At 45.6% G+C, this 25,208-nt stretch overlaps 1 protein-coding gene and 1 long non-coding RNA gene across 2 annotated transcripts in view; one reads left to right on the top strand and one right to left on the bottom strand.

The window, feature by feature from the left end:
- Window positions 1-1,375: 1,375 nt before the first annotated feature.
- Window positions 1,376-24,669, bottom strand: TNFSF15 (TNF superfamily member 15). The gene is made up of 4 exons (XM_001487917.4): window positions 24,146-24,669; window positions 10,947-10,989; window positions 9,947-10,000; window positions 1,376-6,783 (listed from the first exon to the last, which is right to left on the bottom strand). The coding sequence occupies exons 1-4, from the start codon at window positions 24,374-24,376 to the stop codon at window positions 6,329-6,331; spliced, it is 783 nt and encodes a 260-aa protein (XP_001487967.1). The 5' UTR covers window positions 24,377-24,669; the 3' UTR covers window positions 1,376-6,328.
- LOC102149355 (uncharacterized) overlaps window positions 15,486-25,208 on the top strand; it is a 32,617-nt gene continuing 22,894 nt past the window's right edge. Inside the window, exon 1 of the long non-coding RNA XR_289512.4 lies at window positions 15,486-15,663. This is a non-coding gene — a long non-coding RNA (uncharacterized lncRNA). The remainder of the gene's footprint in view (window positions 15,664-25,208) is intronic.

Consider the following 25,208-nt stretch of genomic DNA (forward strand, 5'->3'; position numbering starts at 1 on the left):
GCTAATAACCCTGGTGGCATGAGCATCAGCCAATCAGAATCAGGTTTAACAAATCAGAACAGACACCGCCCCTGGACATCCCAACTGAATGTTAGCTGGGCTCTGATTGGACACTGGATATCCACTGTGGACAACTGGATACACATCAGGAGAGGTGGTTAGTTTTGTCTCCTTGCTCCAGAGTTCCTAGGAATGGAGTGTCCTTTTGAGATTTGATCTAAAAAGTTGTCTGTGGTGAGCTAGATTAGGTGAACAATAGTTTTCATCTGGAAAACTGGCATTCTGACTTTTGTGATATTTGGCTTTTAATAAATTTAGGCCAAATAATGTATTTCTCTCCACAAGTGTAAAAAATGTTTTCTTCTTCTCTCTCCCAGGAGTGGGTACAAGCTAAATGTGAGAACTGAATTTCAGAAGGACGTCAGTGTGTTCTCAGGTTTCCCACTAGGAGGGCAACTTGAGACTGATGCTCTGGAGGAGAGCCTTACCCTCTTCTTTCTTTAATCCTGGTCTGGTTCTACCTGTAACTATCAGATGGAAACTGATAGAAACAAAATTTCTATGTGACTATTTTTTAATTTTTGCTGAGGAAGATTGGCCCTGAGCTAACATTTATTGCCCATCTTCCTTGTTTTTTCTTTTTCTCCCCAAAGCCCCAGTACATAGTTGTGTATCCTAGGTGCAGGTCATTCTAGTTCTTCTATGTGGGACGCCACCACAGCGTGGCCTGATGAGCCGTGCATAGGTCCACGCCAGGACACAAACTGGGGAACCTTGGCCTGCCGAAGTGGAGAGTGCAAACTTAACCACTTGGCCACAGGGCCAGCCCCTATGTGACTATTTTTGATCCACATGTGACTATTTTTGACCCACAGAAATGATGATTTAATATGGTCCCCATCTAATATCATTTGAACATTAGTGGTGACTCCAACTGCCGCTTCGGAAAATGGAAAGAGATGGATGAGTCGGACCCTTTGGATTCCTGCTGACTGCTGTTCTCCTGAGAGCCAGTGGGGTGTAGTGTCAGAGAGACCTGGGTGGGAACTCGGCTCCATCAAGTATTAACATGGCTCTCTCTGGCCTCTCTTTCTCTTTTCCAGGGTTGTTCAATACGAATTTAGGCCACTTAACTACAGAATCTCCTAATTCATAAGAAGAACTCAGGCAATTCCCTTCTTTCTCTTTCCCTCACCTGACCAGAGTGGCACCAGCTGTGGGGTTTCACATAATCTTGCTATAAGATTTATTATGAAAATCAGTTGCCATTTTGCATTCAAGTACATGGAGAACTAGATGCGTTTTTAAGACCCCAATAACTTGCCCAGAGGCTTTAACTGAGAAAGAAAAAGAAAGGAACAGATTAACAAAAGAGTTGACTTGGTTATTAAAATTCTGTGGCTTTCGACACCGATTTATTAAATTACATCTATTAAATACATTAACACATACAACGTTTCATTCACAGAGATTGGAATTCACACAGTAGTGCCTGAAGACATGGGAGGCATCCAGTTAAGTTCATTCCAACAACATACAATATGCAGTTTACCTTGGGGTTGTGATGTTTTAACATAAAACATAAAATCAATGAAAGCACATGGGGCTTATCACTTAAACCACAGAAACACCTAGATATGTTGCATCTGTACACCCCCAAAACAAAAGAGGGGAAGGTTACATATTTTAATGACTTTAACAATAAAATCATTTGGTTACATTCGGCTACTTTATTTACTTGAAATTGAGTGTCTCTTTCCTCCTGAATATATCCCCATGAGATGGGGAGTTGCCTGTCGTGTTCCCTCTCGTCTTGGCTCTCCGGCATCTAAGTAAGTGCTGTCATGTGACAGATGCTCAGAAAATAACTGATTCCGGGATGAAATGGGAACACTGCTGGGCTTGGGGTCAGGAGATATGAATTCTGATTTCAACACTGTTACTACCTATTGTCTGGCATTGGGCTGTTTGTGTCATCAGTCTGTGTCTGGGTTTCTTTATCCTTAAAATGATGTAACTTGGAGTAGATAAGCTCTCAGATGCCATCAGTTCTAAAATTCCACGATATCCTCTATTGGGCAAGATCTCAGACTCATTTTATGTCAGACATGCTCTGAACAAGTGGGAAAAGGCAACCACTTCTAGGCCGGAAGCCACTGAATTCTTGAGAAGGCCTGCCAAGTTCTTAATGATCACATAGAACTCACAGAATTCAGTCGAAAACGGCCACAGAATCAGAGATTTGGAAAAGACCTCCGACATCCTTTAGCTCAGTCCCTCCTCCCACCTCAATGAAAGCGTGGCTTCTCCAAAACCCATGAGATAAGCCCTTTGCTTGAATATCCCCAAGGACTGAGAAATCACTATCTGGGGACGTTCTATTTTTGGGTAGAAAGTTCTTTTGAGTATTAAGTCAGAAATGGTGACCCTATACCTGGAACTCGTCAGCCGTATCTCTTTCTTCTGGCATGTTGACCCTAGCATGGTTTAGATATATTTGGCAGAACAGAATTGCCTAAGCTACTAAAATTCCTAGATTTTTTAACTAAGATACAGTAGAATGTGAAAAGTTGCACTTTCAGATCCTGTGAAAGGATCCTCCTAGGCAGACATGGAAGAAGTTTCTCACTACTGGAGCTAAAGGATTCAGGGGTTAACCGTCCACTGAAGTGGATCAGCTCCCGAGATGATGCAATCGCTGTTAATATCCAAGACAGTGATGCACACTCAAAAAAAATTCTGTTAAAAATGGCAAAACACTTCCAGGACTCTGAGCCCTAGGAGAGTAAGAAATCTTGAGGCCAGAGACTTCTGCATATGTTTTGCAAGGTGTAGAATATAAATGGCCCTGTCCTAAAGAACTAATCCCCAATGTCACAATCATGGAAATACAATTGGGAAAGGACTTGGGAAAATACCTTGCAAGAGAATGTTGGCAACGGACGTGCCTTGTGCACAGACAGCTAGTTGAAATTTTATAATCCAGAAGGGTTACTGACGAGCACGGAGGTGGAATTTCCTCCAGCGTGACGTAGCTTAGATTGAAATGGAGCCAAGGGCTTTGGCATGCCATGTTATTGAACCGAACCAGACATTTTCAGGATGTGAAAGTGCACCTTTTCACATTCTACTGTACCTTAGTTAAAAAAATTTAGGAATTTTAGTAGCTTAAGCAATTGTCTTCTGCCAAATATATCTAAACCATACTAGGGTCAACATGCTAGTGACCCCATGCTTGATTATGGTTCCTGTATTTGCTGAGGAACACAGGCTTGTCCAAGCACGTCTAGGGTCATCCATAAAGTTCTAACATTTTCAAGGGTGTTGATGGCCAAGCTCGAGTCCAGCAGATAATAACCTCTCTCTATGTGTGGCTTAAATAATGGATTCCACCATAGCAAATGGTCTCTTTATTTTCCCCCCTTTTATTTGTGAAAAATTGTCCTTGGGTAGCTATTTAAAAAACCACTTAGAGTTAAGCACAAATCATTTTGTTAATGATCATCCTTCATCAAGTGGCACCCATTTTCGTAATGAGAAAATATCCATGTGCCTAAAGTTAGCTAGTTAATTAGCTAATACAACCAAAATAAATGAAAGATTCTGTGGACAGTGGAGGTGCTGAGCAGTTAGAATAAACACATCTGAGAGTAAATTAATTTATCTTTGTGTCCCCAGGGCGAATAGGTACTCAGTAAATGTTTGTGGAATTGATTTGAATTCAGCCTTTCGAGAGACATTGAACCACTAAAGCATTTTCCCCCTAAATTAACTATTTCCTAAAACGCATAAGCTGCTTCTTCCCTTTCAAATCCTCGAATGCATCCCATTGATTCCTTTTAGGGAACTATCACATGTTCCTAAAAACCATTTCTCCTACTTCATTTTTCAAACGAGTGCACTAATTTTCGCCATGGAAATAATGTCTAGGAAATAAAGATTCAGACTGGAGGCCTACTATGAATGTTTGGCTGGGCTTTTCTGAACAGTAAAACATATATTGTAATATATCATAGAGAATTTAACACATTCAGCAGTGAAAAACTTGAGCACAATATATTCTTCAATAAAAAGCTTATGACAGGAGCAAAATAAATATGTGGCAGGGATTTTTCCGAAGTCTCAAGTCTTTTAGGAGGGTAGGGAATTCCCATTTCTTGGATAAACTCCAAATCCACCAGATTTCCTATGGAACAGCGGGCAGATTTGAAGGCCTTGGAAGAAGGGTTCCTTTTATTGGAGGAGAAAGTGAACAAGTCACTCTGGCCTCTCCAGGGGAAATCTGTTCTTGCACCCCAAGTTGCTTGGCTCTCTCACGCAAATGCAGACAGAGCATTTTATTTTCTCACTGAGGGGTAGTTCGCATCATGGAACCACACTAGGGTCGTTGAGAAAGCATTCCTGATCTACCAACAAATATTGTTCTAGGAGTCGGTTGTGGGAGCATTCTCTTTTCAAGTTGGTTTTGTAGTTACTGAGAAACCTTTGCTTTCTGCTTTAAGTAAAGGGTATTTCCTCCGTCTGAGATGCCCTTTCCCCAAGGCCATCTGCAGTCCGCCCACCTTCTTGCACGAGTCACCCGGGCTTCACTTCCTTTTTGAAGACTCTTCCCACCCAGGTGGAGGTGACCACACCCTTCTCTGTGCTCCAGCTGAGCCTCGTGCTGACTGTTTTGAGAAGCTGAAGGGCTTGGAGTCTTAACTTCCCAACTGAGGAACCGGAAACTAATTTTTGTTTAATTATAACTCAACAGATATTGATCAAGTACTGATCAAGCAATCCTTGTGCTCAGGAGCCCCATCACGCACCTCTGTGCCTCTACATTCTCCTGGCAACAAGGCTAAGAATGGTTTTGGTGCCAAGTTTGCCTTTAGACCCATCCGTGAGGTCTCCTACAATAGGGAGCATTTATAATACAGGCCAAGATGCTGAAGATCACTCTCCACATCATCCTGACATGCTCTCAGACTTCACAGAATGCTCAGAGTTAACGTGCTTCATCCCCATGAGCACATTGGATCTTGAGAAACAAATTGGTGGCTTCCTGCTTTAAGACAAGTCAGCATAGGCTAAGCCAGCGGAACTGCCCCTCCCATCCATGACATATCCATGCAGGAAAATCACACAGATTAGAGAACGTAAACTCATGGAAGTATAGGAGGGACCTGCTCAGTGTTCAGTCTCTCCTCCAGGGAAGAAAGTGTGGCTCGGCTGATCAGCTAATCCTATATTTAAATCTTTTGGAATATTTTAGGAGAAAAATACCCATATAACACTCTACAAATAAAGTCGTGAATCAGACCTCAGAGCGGACGTGGAAGAACTTTTCCAGATTTGGTGAATGACTTTTTTTTTTTCTCCCCAAGGAATAAGTCCACTGTTTCCTGGCATCCAGCAAGTTTGTTGTCTAGCTGGTCTAGTTAGCTAGAAATCTGTCTTCAAGTTTCGTGAGTGACCTAATTGGCTGGATATCTTTCACAGTGAGGAAAGCTCCAGAAATCTTATGTAACAGCGTCAGATGACACATTTTTGAGGACTTGGAGTCTGTCCTTGGAGTATGTTGAGTGATGTTTGACCAGGAGCCATCTAGTGATTTTGAGTAGAGTCTTTCTTGTTCTTCGCAGTGTCTTCTGGGTTAAGAGAGTTTCCAGAACATGAAAGGTGCTCAAGAAAATCATGCCGAATAAATGCTATTGTTGTGTTTTTGATCTGCATGTAGAACTCATACTTGCTTGTTTTGATGCCCACGTACATGATAAAGGGAAAGGCAACTTTTCTCATTTGCCATAGATGGCGTGAAAACCAATTTCTTTCTTTTGAGAATGTTCTTGAGAAATACCTGCTTTCTTTTCATTTTTTAAGCAAGGCATTAAACTATGTGCTTGGGGAAACTGATTAAGGATTTCACCTCTGAAGGGTTTACACTGTTTTCTAGGGTTTTGGATTTTGTTCAAGGCTCCTGAAGTGAAGCAAATACTTCATAATCAAATTGCACAATAATTGGGCCCACTGGTGACAACACGTAGTAAGAAGGTGTGGAAATGTTCCGAGTAGATCATCTGTTCATTTGATGATCAGTGTTCTAACGTTTAGAAACTCACCACTCTTCCAAGCAACCACAATTATAGGTCTGCACTCTTCTGCCTTTTTCCAATTAGTATTGTCATCAGGAAGGCAAATAGAGTGTGAACTTATGGACCCTAAATTTCATAGCTAAACCACTGTCTCTGTGGAACGCTCCAGGAAAACCTCTGGTTATAATTACATATGAAAAGAAATTAGGAGCTAGGAGCCAGAGGACCTTCACAGGATGACGTCCATCCTGCCTCTATAGCAAGAAGGCTCCAAAGAAGGTTTTATCTTCTTTTGTGTAATCTACCAAGGAGATGTCACTGACGTTCACCATCAGCTTGTCCCCTTCTTGCAAGGAGAACATGGCCCCTAGATAGATGGGTTGGAACCAGTTGCTGCCTATTTCACACACTGACTTGGTTCCCATTAGGAGCTGGGTCGGCTCTGGGTAACTATCTGTTACCTTGGTGATGACCACGATGATGGAGTCTGGCTTGTTCAGTCGGCTCCCTTGGCCGATTTCGCCACACTCGGATGTGGTCCCCCGGAATGTGACCTGGGAGTAAACAAAGTAATCTCCCTGCTCTGGGATCACCAGGAATTTGTTGGTGTAGTTCATCCGGTTCTTGGTGAAGGCCAAGCCAAGTTCATGCTCCCAATGCAGGGCCGGGAACTGATTTTTCATGGGCTGTGTGGGGGTTTGTCTCACAACTGCAAAGACAAGAGAGAGATTTAATTTGCGTTGTCAGAACCTGTGAGCTTTGCTCAAGAGCCTCAGATGGTTTTCAAAGAGTAACGTGATTGAATAAAACCAAGAGCTACCAAGCTCCTTGAGGAGGAATGAGTGGAGGGTATGCCAGTGGACAGAAACATTGTTCAGAGAGTAGCATCTTCGGCAGGGGACGGGGGGCAGAAACCTTGCCTCTCTGAGCCTGAGTTTTCGTATCTGACAATTTTGAATTTTACCCAAGCCCTGTGATCCTGAAAAACAGTGAATGTTAAGAAATCGCCTCGCTGTTTTGTGTTTTGGAAAACAGTTTACTGCAAAGACCCACTCTTCCCCAAATGACGTGAGTAAGACTGGTGGATGTCCCCTTGTTTACCTATGACAAGGCCAGACAACAGACCCTCCAAATTCCCAGTCTTTGCCTCCTAAGGGATTAGCTGAACTGTTTTGTTCCCCCTGAGCCATTGGAACAACACGCTTGTTAACCAAACTTTGATCAAGCTTGTCTCCTTCCTCTGGCCTCCTGAGCTTTGCCCGGCTCTCAGCCTCAGCTTGTGTACAATCTCTCCCCAGCATTGGCTGGCCTCAGGGTAAGACATTCTCTGATCCTATCACGCCAACTTTTCTTCCACTTACCCCCACCTGGCTCTTTCTAGCTTTGTTTATGCCTCCCAATGAAAGAAAAACCCTTTTAGCCTAACTCTGCAGACGCTTGCTGAGTTTATGGCCAGAGCATTCTCCCTATTGCAATAGTCCCTTCCCTTTCCTTGCTTCCTACCCTGCAATAATCCTTTTGAGTAAATTCTCTCCTTCCTAAGTCAAGATTTGTTTTTATTTGACATATCTTTCCTTAAAAAAAAAAAAAGAGATAATAATACCTGTGGAAAGAATGGAAAGAGATGGTGTGTATAAAATCCCAGCTATGAAGAATATTCTCTAAAGTACATTCACATTTATTAGCCTTTTTGTTTCAGATGTGCTCTGCTACAAAGAGGGGATGTTTCCTGAGAGAGCCAGATGCTCCCTGTCACTCCCAACGACGTGGTCCAAAGTCGCTTGAAACGCAGGCAGTAATTAAAAAATCAACAGGCAGGAGCCAGAGATCCAGAACATTTTGGAATTCCTTCTCCCACATCAATAGGGCAAAAATATAAGCCAATGTAATATTGACTCGTGGAATGCAAAGGACCAGGGCTCTGAGCCAATTAGGCCTCGTTTCAATCCTGACCCTAGGGCAAGCTGGGTTATTAATCAATTATGTGGTTTCCTTCTCGTCTCTGATCCTCAGTTTCCTGTCTGTGAACTGGAGGTAAAGCTCCCTCATAGTTTTGTTCTGAAGATCAAGTGGATGAAAGAGACATGAACATTTTTATTACGATGGCCGGATACAGCAGTTCTCAATACGTATTTATTTTCTTTCCTCAAATAAACTGGCATCTTTCATTTTGACGGATTGAAAAGTAAGTTTATTTCATTTTATATAGTTTAATATGTTCTTATGGGTGTGCTACTTACAAATATACATTACATAGAACATATGAGTGAATGCTTTTATGAAGCAGCTGGAGCAGAAAAAAATGAGTCAAATCAAACCATTGATTTCAAATAAGATAATCTGCAATACAACCAATAATTTTCAGGAAAAATAAACACCTATTTTAGTTTCTTACAACTGCTTTTGAAATCCATAGCAATCACCATCATGTATTGTCAGCAACAGCTTGGGGATGGGTTATGTTCAAAGAAGCATTTAGCAACCTTCGCCCTTGGTGGTTGACCAGAAACCTGGTTCCTGGATTTTTCTAAAGCATCTTTCCCATTGCTGACTGGACTATGGTTTACTTTGCAATTATGACACATGTTCAGAATGTGTGTGGTCTCCCCTGGCCTCTGCACTAAGTGGCCCCTGGAGAGCTCTGTTGCTTCTTTGCAAAATCTGTGAAAGGCATTTTATTAGTCACCTCTGATAGTCTCAAAACCTTCTTTGCGGATGATGCTGTAGATTTGAAAAAAAAAAATCCTCTCGGATGGTGCAAAGGCAAAAATCACTTAGTCTCTAGACAAAGGAAGTTCGGCCAAATTGATATGTAATTAGCAATGTCAACACAGCAATAAGGGGGAGTTTGGGTAAGAAGTATGTTGTCACGGAAACAGTGCAGTTCTAAGAGTCGAGCTTGAATCTCAGCGCTTCTTAGTTGTGTGACTTGGGACACGTCAATCACATTGCCTGGTCCATATTAGGAGCTCAGTAGAAACTAGATTCCCTTTCCAATTTCTATTCTCCCCATTCAATAGGAAGAGGGTTGGCATCTCCACACTCAGGTTTGAGGATTTTCCCACCCAGCCTTTTCAAACCCTCCCATTCTTATAGGCAAGTGGTAAGTGATGGCAACTTGACATCTCCCTGGTCTTAATCCTCACTCAGGATTCACCACAAACAGTTTCCTCTTGGCTAAACGTTAAGACAAATGTGTTGGGCACAAGGATATCCCTCCGTGGGTTGCAAATTTTCCTTTAGGTCAGGAAGGTAGGCTTGCTTTCTAGCTCTAGTTTTCAAATGGCTTTTTAGCACATCCTTCTGCACAGTCTTGCTCTTTTCTTCATAGTCTTAGATGGATATGCAACTCTAGGCATGAGATGCTAGGAATTTTGATAGTAAACTTGGGAAGCTGGCTAACTGGTGATATTGTGAGATTGCTCTTCATGTCTTCAAATCAATGCAAATCCTTTGGACTTTTCTACCTACCCGAATGTACACGTCCAATAACTTCATTTTGAATAGGGCACAGATGGACTCCTAAATTGGCAACTCAGGGGATGTTTCATCTTTGACCAGATTTAGAATTATGTGAATCTCTGAGTCTGAGTAAAGCCATTCCTGAATGACTGAGTGTGTGAATGAAAGAGAGCGACAGTAGAAAAAGAAAGAAGGCTAATAGATTCTGAAAGAAAACACCACTAGACATTTGCCTTTGGACCCCTCAAGTGAGGAAGACATCTGAAAACCTTCAACTGAGAGGAGGAGTCTGTTACCAGGGGGTGTGGTTTCCAAATCGAAGCTCCCAGAGTGAGTTCTGGCAAACACTCTGAAAGAAATCCCAGACCTTTGGCCCTTAGTCTCCTGCAAAACACAGCAGGGGGAATTACCTGTCAGATGTGCCCTCGGCTTATCTCCACCTCCACCGGCTTCGGGAGGAAGGTCTGTAAGGATGGGAGAAAAATGCTGAGTCAGAGGGTGGCTGAAGGGAAGACAGTAATTTGGGGATTGCGTGGCACCCGCAACCGGAGAGAATCATTCCTCTCCTCCAGCTTGATTCAGTTCTAATCTTTGCAGGTTTTTTGAGGGGACGGGAGCCTCAGGAGAAGGAATCTTGAATACAAATGAATCTTGGCCCTGTGACTTTGGGCAAGCTATCTAACCTGTCTGAGACTCTGTTTTCTCACATCTAACGTGGGCACATCAATTCCTACCACGGGTGGAGAGTTCTCAGAAGATTCCTGGCACATGCTTGGTGCTCAATACAGTTCACTTTGCCTCTCTTTTCCTCCCACTGCTTCTGTGGGAGCTGATTGGCCTTTGGCCTTCTTCATGGTCCCTTTAACTATAGACACTGAGGCAACTGGATGGCCTGACAGAACTGGATGGAAAGCAGTCTGTAGCTATGTGATCTTGGCACGTCCCTTTTCCTCTCTTCTGCTGTTTCCCTGTCACTTCTCCAGAAGACCCCAGAATTTCCTTTTGGTTCTCAGGGATGATTATAATAGACGAATGTGTTCTTTGTGATAAAGATGATGCTGTCGATGATAAAAAGGAAAAATCATTGTGTACTTTTGATGTGTTAGGCATTGTTCTAATACCTTTATAGGAATTAACTAATTTAATCCAGACTAACCCTGGGAGATAGACACTGTTATAATCATTTTGATAGGTGAGTAAACTGAGACAGACAGATGAAATTATTTGCCCAAAGACCATCGACTCCACAGGCTGTGAATTTGGTCACGGCACCATTTTGCCTTCTTAGTGACTGAAGAAGACCCTTACTTCTCCTCTGGGTTTACAACATTCTGAACCTCCTACATCCCAGAACTACTAGATATGTTTTTGTTCCCAAGAAGAAAAGGCATCAGATATGAACACACTTACAAGCTCGCTGATGTGAAGATCCAAACTCTTGTTCTCTTGGAGTCTGTTAGGAAAGAAAGATATAGCTCAGACCATCTGTGGTCCTTTTGACCCCAACACCCACACAGCTTCCCATGGCATGGGAATGATTAAGATGCTGCTGCTACCCTGCCCGGTCACTCTGAGATGAAGGATACGGGAGTGAAATATTTTGGGGATGGGAATCTGGTACCCAAGCTTTCCCCTTTCATCCTCCAGCATCCCTAAAGAGCTTTCTCTCTCTTATGCTTGTCTCTGAAGCTCAACTTGAAGGTTCTATCCTAAGAGCTTTTCTTGTTCTGCTTTAGAGCACTCTGACATCTTGTCATTGCTTCTGTTATTTGAACGAAAAATGACACTTGCTTTATTTTCTTTTCCTCACCGCAATTTAAAAATTGGAGCTATTTTAAGAAAGTGATACCAAAAAAGAAATAATGGCTATGTTCTCCTTCTCAGCAGCCTCAACAATTCTTCCTTGTTCCCTTGCAAGAGATGAAGACTTTTCATCACTACAATCCTAGTCTGTGAGCCATTTCAGATATCATGTGCTGGTGGACGGGTAATTGATTTGGAGGCAGACAGACCTGAATTTGAATCCTAGTTCCACCATTTATTAACATGATAATCTTGATCAAGACACTTTTCTTCTCTGAGCTTTGGTGTCGCCATTTGTAAAATGGGAATAACAGCATCTGTAGCCCTAGATAACCCCCAGCTTTGAGATAACGATCCACTCAGAAAATGTATGAGTCAGTGCAAAGAATGCATGGAAATGAAGGCACCGCCACTCACATGCCTGAATAGAAAGCTCAGGAGCAATAAAATCACCATCTTACATTCTACAATGTTTCCAAAAAACCTTCTCAGATAGGATTTTGACTCAACCCAGAGTCTTCTGATTTGGTTCTCGTAACTACACAGTCCCCACAAATGGTGATCCTCATGTAACCAGGGACGCTTGATCAGATTTACATCTTAAAACCCGTATGTGTGTGTGAGAGTGTACTTGTGAATGAGGAATTGTGTGTCTGTGTGAGTAAGACAGAAGACAGCTCCATCAGTGGGAAAGTGTGTGAATCGATGTGTTTTTGCACCTGTGCATCTACATGTGTCTGTGCTGTGGTATTGTGTGCATGGGTGTGTCTATACCCATATGTGTGGTCAGGTGAATGTAGCCGTGCCATTTTTGAGTCTAGGTCTGTAGCAGTTCTGTGACAACAGTGATCATGTTGGAGCCCAGACAGTCAGGCTCTTTTTACTCCCAAGCCAGGCAACCTGAGCTCTACTGGAAGCCCTCTTAAGGGCAAAGATCTTGTCTTTGAATGACTTCGAATGACTTCCGGCTCCTGTTTCTCTGCTTCCTAACTCTATTAATGGCACCACTACTGCTTCCCATCGGTTACCAGGCCAGAAATTAGCTTTTCTTCTTCCATGAAGCCAAGCTGTCATTTCTATTTGGGAGTTTTTCTCTTTTGTGCCTCTACTCCGGGCCCCAGCACGTTGCTCTCCTGGATTCTCCCAACAGCCTGTTAACAGATCTTCCTGCTTCTGCTTTCTCCTTTTCTCTAATCCATCTCCCAGCCTGCCTTCAGGGGGCTTTTTCTAAAGCATCACTTTATTGAGACACAACTCTGCTCATAAAACTTTCCATGGCTCCTCATGGCCATCAAGATAGTCCCAAATACTTATTTTGGCATTCAAAGTCCCAATTTACCCCCCAAGTCTTGTTGCCCGCTATTTACTCCTCTCCAAGTCCTCTGTGCTCCAGCCATGAGGCAACCACAGTGAATGATTCAAGGAACCTGAAAAATGCAGTAAGGGTAGCTACTGTTTTTTGAATGAGATGGGACACTGTGCTATGCTAAGCCATTCACAGGCATCATCTCCTTCAGCTTCGCAAGGACTCTCTAAGGTAGAGGCTATTCTCACCCTAATCTTGAAAATGGGGCTCACGGAAGTGAAGTGACTTGCCCAATGTCCTATATCTGGAAAGTGGAGGAGTAGGATTTTAACCTAGGTCAATTGACTCCGGAAGACCAAGCCCTGGGCCATTGAACCTTACATCTTCTGGACAAGCTCTTTATCTGGTGTGGCGGATGGACAAGTATCAGTAGTTTCATGCACTATGACAGAGGGGAAACACAGAGTTCAGAAAACAGGAACCTGGCCCAGAGTGGGGGAATCAGGGGAAATTACCCTGAACTGAGTCTTAGAGGTCTCCCAGGTATTAGCCAGGTGATAAAAGGCAATGAGCATTCCAGACAAGACCAACAGCTTATGCAAGAGTCAGGAGGCCTAACACAGCATGGGAAGACCACGACATTCCAAGAGTCCCCAAGAAGAACGTCCTCTGGGACTCTCTTTCCAAGAACAACATCTAAAGCCTTCCGTTGCTGCTTCTCTTGATGATGGCTCTGTCGACCGTGGGAGAAAGATTATTGTGATAGGAAGCAGGAATGAATGAAGAGGAATCTTGAGAGGAAGAAGGAGTAGCTTATTTGGGGAAAGATCTATGTATTTGAGCCGGCTCAATGCCTGCTCTCCAGATGGTTGCTGGCAACACTAGATCAATAAAACCTCTTACTGTCCTTCACCTTGACTCACCTCCATTGATTCTGGGTTACTCTGGGGCACCAAGGAGATGGTGGCTCCTGAGGGACACTGGTCACTACAACGTTAACTTCCAAATCTGAATAGAGCTGGAGTCCAAGAGCACCCCGAAAGAACATCATTTATTCCCCCTTCAGTGCCTTTTCTAATCACTGGCTGAAAACAAGGGTCCAATTTTATTTTCCCTCGTGAGCATTTATCACTCTCTGCAGTGGTATTATTTATTTACGTGCTTATTGTTTTTCTCTCTCCAGTAGAATTCAAGCTGCATGCAGGCAAAGAGCTGGTCTGTCTGGCAGGCAGAACAGGCAGACAGAAAAGAGAGCAGAAGATGCAGTAAGATCCAGCTTCAGTGACTTTAGCCAGAATTTTGCAATCCGAAAAACTAGGAGAGAGACCTTTTTTTTAGAATACATGCAAAATTTTGAGTTTCTGTTTAAATTAAAAAAATTTTAATTATGGAGAGGTGGGTAGCCATAATCTTTTAGTCCTGGGGCCTCTAAAGGTTTTCATCAGGCTCTGCTTGGAGCCAAGTCGTGGGTCTAGAAATGTTTGTGGAAAGTTGCAAGGGTTGGCCAGGAGTCAGAGCCAGAAGAGGCAAATTGGTATGCCATGGGCATGCTGTGTTAGTGGACAGGGGGATGTCTGCTACCATCAGCATTCATTAGCCCAAGCCAAGCAAGCTGCTCCTTTTCCCCTTAGTTCCTATAGTTAGGAGAATTTTCACTCTTATTTAATTTTCTTTTTTTTTTCCCTTCTCATTTATTTTTCGTATGTTGATTGGTAATCCCTGACTCAAAATAACTATGACCTATGGCTATAGGCATTTTTGGAATTACTCTAATTTGTCAAACGGGGAGGAAGGCAGGATGAAGGGAAAGAGGAGACCACTCTCTGAGTTCTCGCTGGGTACCAGGTCCCCTATTGGCATTTGCGTGTGCTCCTCAACTAATACTCCAGCAACTCCCAAAGGAGGGTGCCACTTTTTTTATGGCCTTTGTAAGCCACAGATCAAAGAGTAAACAGAGCGCTTGAGCTCTGAACCTTTAGACCAAGTACAGACCCTGGCACATATCAGGAGCCCCATGAACGTGAACTGGGCACACACAGTGGATGATGGAATTTGAAGCGAGATGGTCTTTGAGATTCTCTTATTGGCATTTCCCCAGAAAAATCCCTTGAGTGTGTTTTAACTAACAGCCCGTTTAGCCTTTCTCCTGTACTCCGTAGCCACTGTCTAGTATATTCATAAACAGGAAGAGAGATCCATTTCTTGCCGTCATAAATGCCGCAACTGCAAAGGCATAAATGTTTTATGACCCTCACGTCCTTCCGGCACTTCTGGGAGAAATACACAGACATTTGCCTCCTTATCCTTTCCTCTTGCTTCTCTCTGTTTGTACTGGCACAGGAATAAATCCAACCCGGAAATATTTTATTCCAAGGCTATTTCATTTCATCATCCTCCAAGGTGCACCGGACGGGGCTTTGCATGCAACATTTGGAGTGGTGCAGAGCAAAGAATGTGGTGTTTGCAGCTGAGCAGATGTGGAAATCCCAGCTCTATTATTTCCTAGTGGCCTGACATGTCACCTAACCTCAGTGGATCTCTTTCCTCATCCGTAAAAGCAAACAATGACTCCTCCTAGGGTTATTGTGATGCTTAGAAAGACCACACACATAAAGAAGCTATCCAATTCATTTTCCTTTTTTCTTTGGCCTCAATAAATGCTTGTGGTATGTGTTGTTGGTTCCACGTAGCTTCCCTTTGGTTTCATCACTTCAGTGACAAACAGAAGCCACCTGTGTGTTTTTATGACCAGCGGCAGATGGGGAGGGATCCTTTAAGCGCACGAGAGGCCCCCTCCTTTGCCCAAAAGGAGAGGCTTCCTCAGTCCACAGTTTGCTTCTAGACTTCCGCCCTTTCAGAATGCAAATGGGTGGAGGGAATGGAATGAACTCCCCACCCATTGCAAAACCCAAGCTTGTTGCTGTTGGCTGCTGCCGGGCCTCATTAAGGACACCAGGCTGGGAGATGACCTCTTGCAGCCATTCTGCAGCCACAGCCCGGCAGTGTGTGGCCTGTCAGGTGAGGACGTGGGAGATCGCGGTGCTGGGCATGGAGTAATGTTTATTTTAACAGGGGAAGGAATGCATCCTGGCATTGCCAGCTCCAAGCTGCCGCGAATGTTTGGGATTCACACCCACGGCTCGCTCGCCCTCTGGTCCTTTGTCTTTCTGCACGCAACTTCACCGCCTCTGGTTTCTCTGCCCTTCGTTGGGCTCCTCTGCCAGGGCTGCCAGGACTTCCTGAGGCTACAGCAGGGGCAGTGACACTGAGCACGCTCAGGGTTTTGCAATTTACCTCAACTGTCAGTTTCCTCTAGACCACATTGAAAGGGGATCATCACTGTGATCCTCATTCCAAAAGAGGAAACAGCTTGAGTGAGATAAAAGGGCTCACCCAAGGTGCAGGGGGGCAGGGAAATCCTGTCTGTTGAGCGTCTACTTTATGACAACAGCTTTCTGGACATCTCCTTGCTGAACTCTGAGCACAGTGCTACGGAGAGAGGGTGTTCACCTCCCGTTTTATAGACGGGGAGTGTAAGGCTTAGGGAAATTGGGGACTGTGTGCCTCCCTCCATCCCTCACTCCATCCAGCAAACAGTGAGTGCCTTCTGTGTGCTGGAGACAGCTAGGTGCCCCCAGGGGAGGAAGGGGGCTGGCATCGACTGAGGGTTTACTATGTGCCAGGCACTTTTCAGGGTGTCATTGTCAAATCCTCCTGACCACCCCAGGAAGTAAATAATTCTCTGAGCTCAGACCAGAAGCAGACTAGACTGGTGGTTAGGAGGAACATATATGGTGGATTTGCATCCCAATGTCACATTCTGACTGGGTGACTTTTGAGCACGTGGTTTAACTTTCCCCAGCCTCAGTTTCATCATCTCTAGAATGGAGATAATCATAATATTTTCCTCATGGTGCAGTTTCCAGGATTCCCTGAGACGGTGCATGTAGCAATAATGGCAAACATAAACTGCACGTGTTTATATGTCAGACGCCACGCTAAGGAATTTCTAAGTGTGATCTCATTTACTCTTTTCAAAACCCTAAATAGCAAAAAGCTTAGAGTGGTGTCTGGATATAAGAAGTTATTATAAGGTCACAGCTGTGATGTGGTGGAATCCTCTGTAACTCTGAAGACTGAGCTGGCATCATTCTGGGGTCTGGTTGGTCTGGGTGGAGAGGCTCAGGGGCATCGTGGGGGTGGGGGGTGGGGAGGAGGGGTGCAGAGAGCAAGGGCCAGGAGCCTTGCAGGGATTTTTAAGGAAGGGATGGAAATGAGATTGGAGGGGACCATGGAGGACGTGGGGGAATATGTGTAGATGATTCTAGAAGTAGGACATGGAGGGGAAGGACAGAGATGGGACAGTGGTGCACCCCGGGAAGCAGTGTCTTCTATGGCATCCCTGACAGTTCGTTGCACAGTACTGAGTGCTCACTCTAGGGGCTGCCAGGCTTGGGGCTGAGGCAGCGTTGTGCATTCTGTTACACCTGTGTGTGCCAGAGCAGAGGCTGGGCAAGATGGGAGCCTGGCCTTAGGGCACCTGTGGGCCACAGGAGAACCTGTGGACCCATCCTGAGGGCAGTGGAAGCCACGAAGGGCCCAAAGAAGGCCCAGGCTGTGGTCCAGTGCAGATGGGTAAAGAATGGATTGGAGGGTGGGTTGGGGGTACAAGCTCACAACACAGAGTGGAGAAGGAGGCACAGACACAGATCACAAATATCAGAGACCAAGCAAAGCTCTCCAGCGCCAAACCCTGCTCTCTGGCCTGGTAATGGCAGATTGCAGAGCAGGCAGAGAAGTTGTCTTCTGTGACATAATTTCCATGAGCAGGGCAGTTCCCTGGTCATCATAATAATAATTGCTACCATTTACTAACCCCCCCCACCCCTGCCAGACACTTTAGGTACTTTACTTCTAATGAGCTCATTTCATATATAAGAAGCTGTGGCCCAGGGAGGTTAGGTAACATGGCTAAGAAACAGCTAGGCCAGAATTCAATCTGGATTTGAGCTTTTGACCCATGAGTTTTCCAAGATGAGCATCTACCTAACATTCTCCAGGAGTCTAAAGATCCTAAAACACTTAACTGTCTCCATTTTTCTTTGTATAGGGAACATATCCATTTTGTACAAAGGGATCAAGCTTTAAAAATGTGTCTCCCGTTCCCTTGTCGTCCAGCCACCCAGTTCCTCCACCGGGACGCTGGCAGAGTTCCCAGTCTCTTTCGTCCTCTCCTGAGACAGTCTACACGTTTATAAACACATTCATCTAGGTGAATATGTATTGTGTTTCCAGAAAATGAAGTGCCCATATTCTACACGCTATTATGCCCTTTGCTTTTTTTGCTTAATGATATGTCTTAGAGAATTCCTCTCTCTTTACATAGGGAGATGCCTCGCTTTTTAAAAACAGTGGCAGCTGCACTTCTCCATTGCCTGGTGACACCATGACACATTTAGCTGATGCCATATTTATGGACACTTCACCTGAAAGCATTTATCCCAAACCTTCTCAAATCTAGTTTTGATTTCTGCTCTGCAACTGACCTGGGTAATGAGTTTATCACGTCACCTCTTTCCTTACACAACCCCTGAAGAAAGATTCCAGTTAAAAATTTTTTTTACACTCCCGGTAATTGTTTTTGTTGCTGTTAATAAAAACCTAGAACATCCCTATGCCAGTTGCTGTGGCTTTTCCAATGTCTAGTCTAGGGACCAGGCAAGCATGAGTTGGTTTCATTTTCTGGTAGAATGAGGCCCCCGACCGTAGAAATCGAATCTCGTTCTGGCTCTGCCCCCGACCTGCTCGGTGACTGTGGACTTTTCCTTCTCGTTTCTGATGTTCTGTTCCCTCAGCTGTAAAATGAGGAGATTAGATGAGATCAAGGGTCTGTAAACCATTCCTGCCAAGGGCCAGTTAGTAAATATTAACTTTTCAGGCCATGCGGTCTCTGTCGCAACTGCTCAACTCTGCTGTTGTAGCGTGAAAGCAGCCACAGGTGGTACGTAAGCGAAGGGGCGTGACTGTGTTTCAATAAGACTTTTATTTGCAAAAACTGGCAGTGGGTGAGACTTGGCCCATGGGTCCACGTTGCTGACCTCTGGACGAAGGGCATTTCCATCTCTTCGTTTCTACAAATCTGTGAGGGGCTTTCCTCTTCTACTTAGGGAAGGACAGGAACGCTCACCTGGTGCTCATCCTGCCAGGTGCTCCCTGGGGGTTTTATGGGATTACCTGGAATCCGCAAAGCACTTCAGTCAGGAGGTATTATGGGAAAACAAACTCAGAGAGGTTTCTGTGCTTTGCTCACTCTCTTCCCTTTGAGCCTCCTTGTCTCAAGTCTTGACTCCTCTATGTTAGATTAGAAAAGATTCTTAGTGATGCCAACCTCCTGTGGTTGTTGTAAGGCGGCATGAGGAAGTCCCTTAGAGTGATCCTGGCAGAGGGAACAGCCTAGGTAAAGACCAGGACCAGGAGAGCACTTGGAGCGTTGGGGAAACTGAGGAAAGCCAGGGTGGCCAAGAGGCTGGTGACGGGGCAGGGAGAGGAGGGAAGATGGTACAGGGTGAGACTACAGAGACACGGCTGTGACACTATTTAGCGATGGTTTTCAAAGACTCACTTTGGCTCCTGTGTGGAGAATCAAAGCCAGCCTCACCTTCACAGAATTTCTTTCTTTCTTTTATTTTTTGTTGAGGTCGTATTGCTTTATAACATTATGTCAGTTTCAGCTGTATGCCAGTATATGTTGACTTCTGTATAGATCATGTTCACTGCCAAAAGGCTAGTAGCCATCTGTGACCATACACATGTGCCCCTTTTCCCCTTTGCTCTTTTTGTAGATGAGTGAATGGATCTCCCTTGTGTGCTGGGGATGCCTAGGGAACAAGAGGATTCTGTAAAATAGAATTCCCTATGTGTCCCCAACACACGAGGGGGATCCAGTCATTCATCCGTCAAAAGGGCAGATGGAACGTGCTGTCCATGATCACAAGGCTTGCTTGTGGGTGGGAAGGAGGTGGTGCGAAGACAACGTGGAAACCAAAAGAGACCTGGATGTGCGGCTTCCGAGACCAGCTCCATCCCCCGCAGCTTCGGGACCTCAGGCGCTCACACTGACTCTCTTGCTTCAGGTTCCGCATCTGCCAGACATGAGTGCTCACCCCGGGCCTGCATCTCTGGGTGGATGTGACTGTCTGGTAGGATTGTGTTTGTGAGAGCTCTCTGCAAGCGTGAGATGGGAGTTAATATCATGTCATTATGATTGCTGTTATCATCATCTGCTTATCCTCTGCTGCTGAGCCTACTCTTCTGGGCTGTGAATGCATTTGAAGGGCTGGGTGATCCTCTTCTCCTAATTCTTCTTGATTCAGAGTTGACTTTGGGCCTGGGCCACTGTGGGAATGGAATCTCAGATTCCATGGACCTTGCTGGAGGCTGTGGGCAGAAGAAGAGGCCTGTGGGGCTGGGTGGGGGGACATGAAGAGGAGGAGGGAACAAAGGCTGGGACACAAAGGGAATGGGGGGAGGTGGTTATTGCTATTTGTCGGCTGTCGGAGTCTACTCAGGCAGATCACAGTGGGGCTTTGTATTTGCCCGCCTTGTAGAATATTCCAGACTTTGGGGGAGACAGATCTGGGTGCACGTTCTGGATCTAGGTCTTACTAACTATGGATTCTAGATCATAAGGACAAATGCAAATTAAAAATAGGAAACTTAGCTCTCCCTGCTGGAAATAATGGAAGAGATTACCCTCCCCTCCTTTTCCCCAGAGCATTTACTTTCAAAAAATTTTAAGCACTTTCTCTTCTCTTTTAAACATTCATAAAAGCTTTAGAAGACTAGATATGCCTTTTCTTTCTCCAGACCTGGGAGCCATCTCTCTGAAATGCGAACATCAAGAGATAGAGCACCCCCGTCTCCCAGTTTCTGTGGGAAGGGAGCTGCCTAACTTAGGTAGGCATCTTGCTCCAAGTTGCAAAACTACCTCCTATCATAAAGATATGAGAAGTTTGCTTTTCTGCCTGAGCAAGCCGATTAGCTAACCCAGATGGCCACCCCAATTCCGAGGGGAAGTCAGGATGAACCGTGTGCGACGAATGATGCTGTTAAGGCCTCTTGCTTGAGGACAAGCTCTTGTTTATCTTGAGAACATGTATGGAATGGTTGCATCACTTTCTGGTTTAACGCTTATTCAATAATAAAAGTGTTTTCTTGGGGGCCAGCCCTGTGGCATAGTAGTGAAGTTCGCACCCTCTGCTTCCGTGGCCCAGGGTTCACAGGTTCGGATCCTGGGTGTGGACCTCGCACAGCTCATCAAGCCAGGCTATGGCAGCATCCCACATAAAATAGAGGAAGACTGGCACAGATGTTTGCTCACGGCCAATCTTCCTCACACATACACACACACACAAATGTTTTCTTTCTCTCCTACCTTGGTGGAGGGGATTTCTGGGTTGGGAGAAGATTTTGTGTTCAATTATATTTCCCCAATATGAGCAGGCCATGCCACCTCTCTGATCCTTTCTGCTCTCCTTGGCAAAACACGGGCGGCTCTAACTGCCCCCGGGCCCAGGAGTTCCAAGCGGGCGATTCTGAGGAGGAAATGAAGTGCTTTCTGAGCTCCTCGCTGGGAGGCTGCCATGGGAACGAGGAGCAGTCATTGGTGACAGTTGTGTGCTTTCCTCCATGATATTACTGATACCGCGTTTCCTGCGGCCCTTGGAGGGCCAGCCTGACACTGCAGAGGAGAGCACAGAGCGGGGGGGTCAGATGGCCTGGTTTCCAGCTTTAGGCTGGATGACCTGAAAAGACCTGTTACTGGCAGTGGCCTGTGCTGTCGGATGGCTTTTTCTGTAATGAGGTTGGTGGCCTGGACCTCAGGCACTGCATTCTAGCCATGGGTACCTTCCTCGCCTCCTCCAGGAAGCTCTCCCTGAACGACTGTTCTCCCTGGGTTGGACTAGGAGAACTTCTGGAATTCCACAGCGTGTAGCCTATTTCCTTGTCAGTCTCCCACATCCAACTTGGCCAAGATCAAGTTTTCTCGGTAGCTGCTTGGTGCCCGGCGTAGCGTGAGAATCACGTCACAGTCACCGTGTGCATGTACCTCTCCCACATTCCCATCACACAAACTGCTCCTTCTCGTGCCTTATCAGTGCTGTTGGAGTATTGAGATTAGTATCCTCTTTTGGGAGAAAAGGAAACAGGCTCAAAGGAATGAAGCCACGTGCCTCTTTCACACGGTAGAGGTAGCTAAGCTGGCGTTTAAACTCAGGTGTCTAAGAGCCGTGACATTTTGCTGTTATGTCCAGCCAAGCGCTGCTCAGTGACTGGTTTCCCCCAGAAATCCCATCTCCTCTGGGCTGCTTATTCCCTGTTAGCCCCTCTGGATCTATTCTGTGCCCTTCTCGGCCCGGCCCTGCCCTGCTCCCCGCTAGTGTGACCCCTAGGCACACTTGCTCCCTGGCTCCTATGAGCTTGGGTTCCAGTCGAGTCTGGACGATGGGATGAGAGGCTTGGGGTGGAGAGCAGTTTGCTCCCCCCTTCCTTCTCCCTCTCTGCTGTTTTGGCGCCGGCCGTCCTCTACTCAGCCGTCAGCTCCCCTGGGCAGGCCCTATCCAGATTTTAAGGTCTCCTTGCATTCCTCTTAAACTCCTCCCTCCATTTGCCCCTTCAGGCCAAGGGTGGTGATGGGCTTCCCACTGTTGCTGACCCCAGGATGCTTCCAGGCCTTGAAGTTCCCTTAAATCTGTCTGCATCTCAGCAGACAGACCCTTCTTTGAACCCCTTTTGAACTCTTGAAACGTTTGTCTTTAAGCTTGCTTCTCTGACGGGCCAGCTGTTTCTACTCAGGACACAGATTGCTACATGTGCTCCAGCCTCACCCGTGTTTCCCTTTCTCTTTTCTTTCTTCTGACGTACAAAGAAGTTACACAGCCTGGCCAAACCACAGCTCCAAACGTCCCCACCTGGCCACTCTCCTGGCAGCTTGGTTTAACTATAACGGAGTGAACAGTATCAACCTTTTTTTCTCTTGAGTCCTACTATAAGGCAGGCACTGGCCCCTGACTGCTCAAGTCATCGGACCCCTCTGGACCGTGCCATTCCACTCGATGGTCTCCTAAGTCAACAGATGCATTCTCTGGCTTCTGCCAACATAGAGGATCTCAGACATTGTTTTGGGCAGAGGTAGTGTTTCCCTTTGGCACCCAGGAGAGCTGACTTACTGGATGCCACACAACGCCTCATTCAAGAACAACCATCTTTTTCTGGCTAAAGAGGGACAGAGTCTCAGAGCGTCAACTGGACACTGCACTTTGGTTCTATAGGGACCAGCCTCCTGGTGGTCTTGGGGTGACAGCCTCCCATGCCCTGCAGCTCTCTTCTACTATGAACAGCATTCCTGGGTCATCTGCATATTTCTACACTTTCTGAAGGATGGCATGTGGCCATAGATGCTGCGGCCTGAATCACAGTCTGTGGCTGACCCTCATGGGGCGGTAAGAGTTACACGTTAGCAGTGGCTTGCTCACAGCTTCTCTTCTTTGAGGCTGGCCAGCATTGCTTAGAAGGCAGCTTTCCAATGAAACCAATGGAAAAGCTTGTTTCCTCCTCTGGAATGTAATACTTTGGGCTGAAATGATTAAATCAGTCATCCCAGATTATGCAGGAGCATCTTTGAGAAAAGACTATGACTTGAATGGCACATCTTTCAGACTTTAAGCTTTTTGATGTTCCTAGTCCAGAATGATAGGTTTTCCCCTTGACACCTGTCACCCCCCCACCCCATTGCACCATTGTGCCCCTAGACCCCCCAGCTGGCCTACTCTCTGCCCCCAGCAGGACCTGAGAGATAGACAATCCGGCAGGAGATTCTATCTTGAGCATCGAAAAAGACTATTTCTAAACCCAAGAAAGGGGGCTGATTAAATAAAGTATTGCACATACACATACAGGAATATAATACAACCATCTATAGCCTCACGCTGCTGTGAATTTATTAACAATAAATAAAATCATAACGTCCTGGGAGACTCAAAATAATGCCATCTTGTTAAAAAATATGAAACTATATACCCCCAAATGTTAACATTTTAGAGTGGTTATTTCTACAGGGTTACAGGTAATGGTAATTATCTTCTATCCTTTATCTGTGTTTTCTAAGTTTTTTCAATGACCATGTGTTAGTTATGTAATTTAAAGAGTTCCTTTTTTTTTTTAAGAAAAAGAATGTTCTCAAATTATCAGTGTACCACGATCATAATTATCTAAAAACATGTGGCTTGAGGTTGTTCCCAAATAAACATAAAAAGGGACAATTCATTCCCTGGAAATATTGAGAGGCAAACCCACACTGGACCTCTGTGCCCCTCACATCCTACGTTGCCTTTGCATGTGGCAGCGAGGGGTGTGATGGATCAAGGAGCTCAAGTCAGAGCTGCAAGAGCTGTCAGATGCTCGCAGAGGGTCCCCCAGGTGAGCGAGGAGTCTTGCTTACCTGGAACGCACACGCTTCTCCTTGGGCCCGGAGCTGGCCAACAAGCAGATAGGTGGTGAGTCCCGCCAGGATGGGGAGTGCCACCAGGCAGCAGGTGAGGGCCCAGCACGCACTGCTGCTGCTCCTCCTGGCTGCAAGCCTGGCTCTGGCGTGGGGCCCGCAGCTGCCATCCTCTGGCAGCATTTCCACGCTGGCTGTTTCCCCGAAGCCCAGCCCCAGATGCTCTGCCATGCTCCTGCCGGTCCTGGAGAGTTCTCTGAGTCCTCCTGGCCAGAGAGACCCCCCATTAAATACAAGAGCAGCTGTCACAGGGGGTGAATTAATCGCTGCCTACTCCTCCCCCTGGCCTCTCTCCCTCCCCCCTCCACAACCCTCTACGCCCTGCCCTGCTAGGGAAAGCACCGCCTACAACAGAAACCAAATTTGGCTTAAGGAAAAAAAAAAAGAAGAAGGAGAAATCTTTCCCAAGCATATTTATATACAATGTACTCATGTGCTCCTTCCTTCATTTACAGAAGGAAGTTAGGAAAGTCCCTGGAGGAGGAGAAAAAAGAATTCATCAAGTCAGTGGGTGGGGCTAATTACAATCTACCTGCTCCCTGGGCTGGAGTCCTGCCAGCTGTGCCAGTCTGGGGAGTGTGCTCCTTCTGGAAGTGAAAGTGAGGGATGGGGAGGTGTGGCTTGCAGACTGGGAAATGGAAAACACTTTTCTGTCACCCCTTTGCAAAATGCTGCCAAGCTCTCTGTCTTTTTGAGCTTCCTAGGAGCTCATTCTCATTGCACAGATGGGAATACTGAGGTTCTGGAAGGCGAAGGCACTTGCCCTCGGTCATCTGAGGATTAGGACACAGAAGCTAAGAAGATGATCTAGTTCGTCTGAATCATGGTTCAGGATTCTTGCCTCTGCCCTACAACTGCCTGTGAAAGGAAAATGTGTTTCTTGCTTGTGTTGACCAAGGGTCAACAACAGAACCCCAAAAAAGGCTATGAGGTCATAGAGGTGACTGTTGGTCACAGGAGGACATTGACTTCTACTCTCTGATTAGTCCAAAGTTAATTGAGC

The sequence above is a fragment of the Equus caballus genome, chromosome 25 (genome assembly GCF_041296265.1).
Source record: "Equus caballus isolate H_3958 breed thoroughbred chromosome 25, TB-T2T, whole genome shotgun sequence".
NCBI classification, from domain to species: domain Eukaryota; kingdom Metazoa; phylum Chordata; class Mammalia; order Perissodactyla; family Equidae; genus Equus; species Equus caballus.

Coding starts and splice junctions, on each gene's coding strand:
- TNFSF15 (XM_001487917.4), bottom strand. CDS start 24,376: ATGGCAGAGCATCTGGGGCTGGGCTTCGGGGAAACAGCCAGCGTGGAA. Junction 10,990..24,145: donor GAGAAGCGTGTGCGTTCCAG/GTAAGCAAGACT, acceptor CTTTCCTAACAG/ACTCCAAGAGAACAAGAGTT. Junction 6,784..9,946: donor GCCGAGGGCACATCTGACAG/GTAATTCCCCCT, acceptor TTGTCTTTGCAG/TTGTGAGACAAACCCCCACA.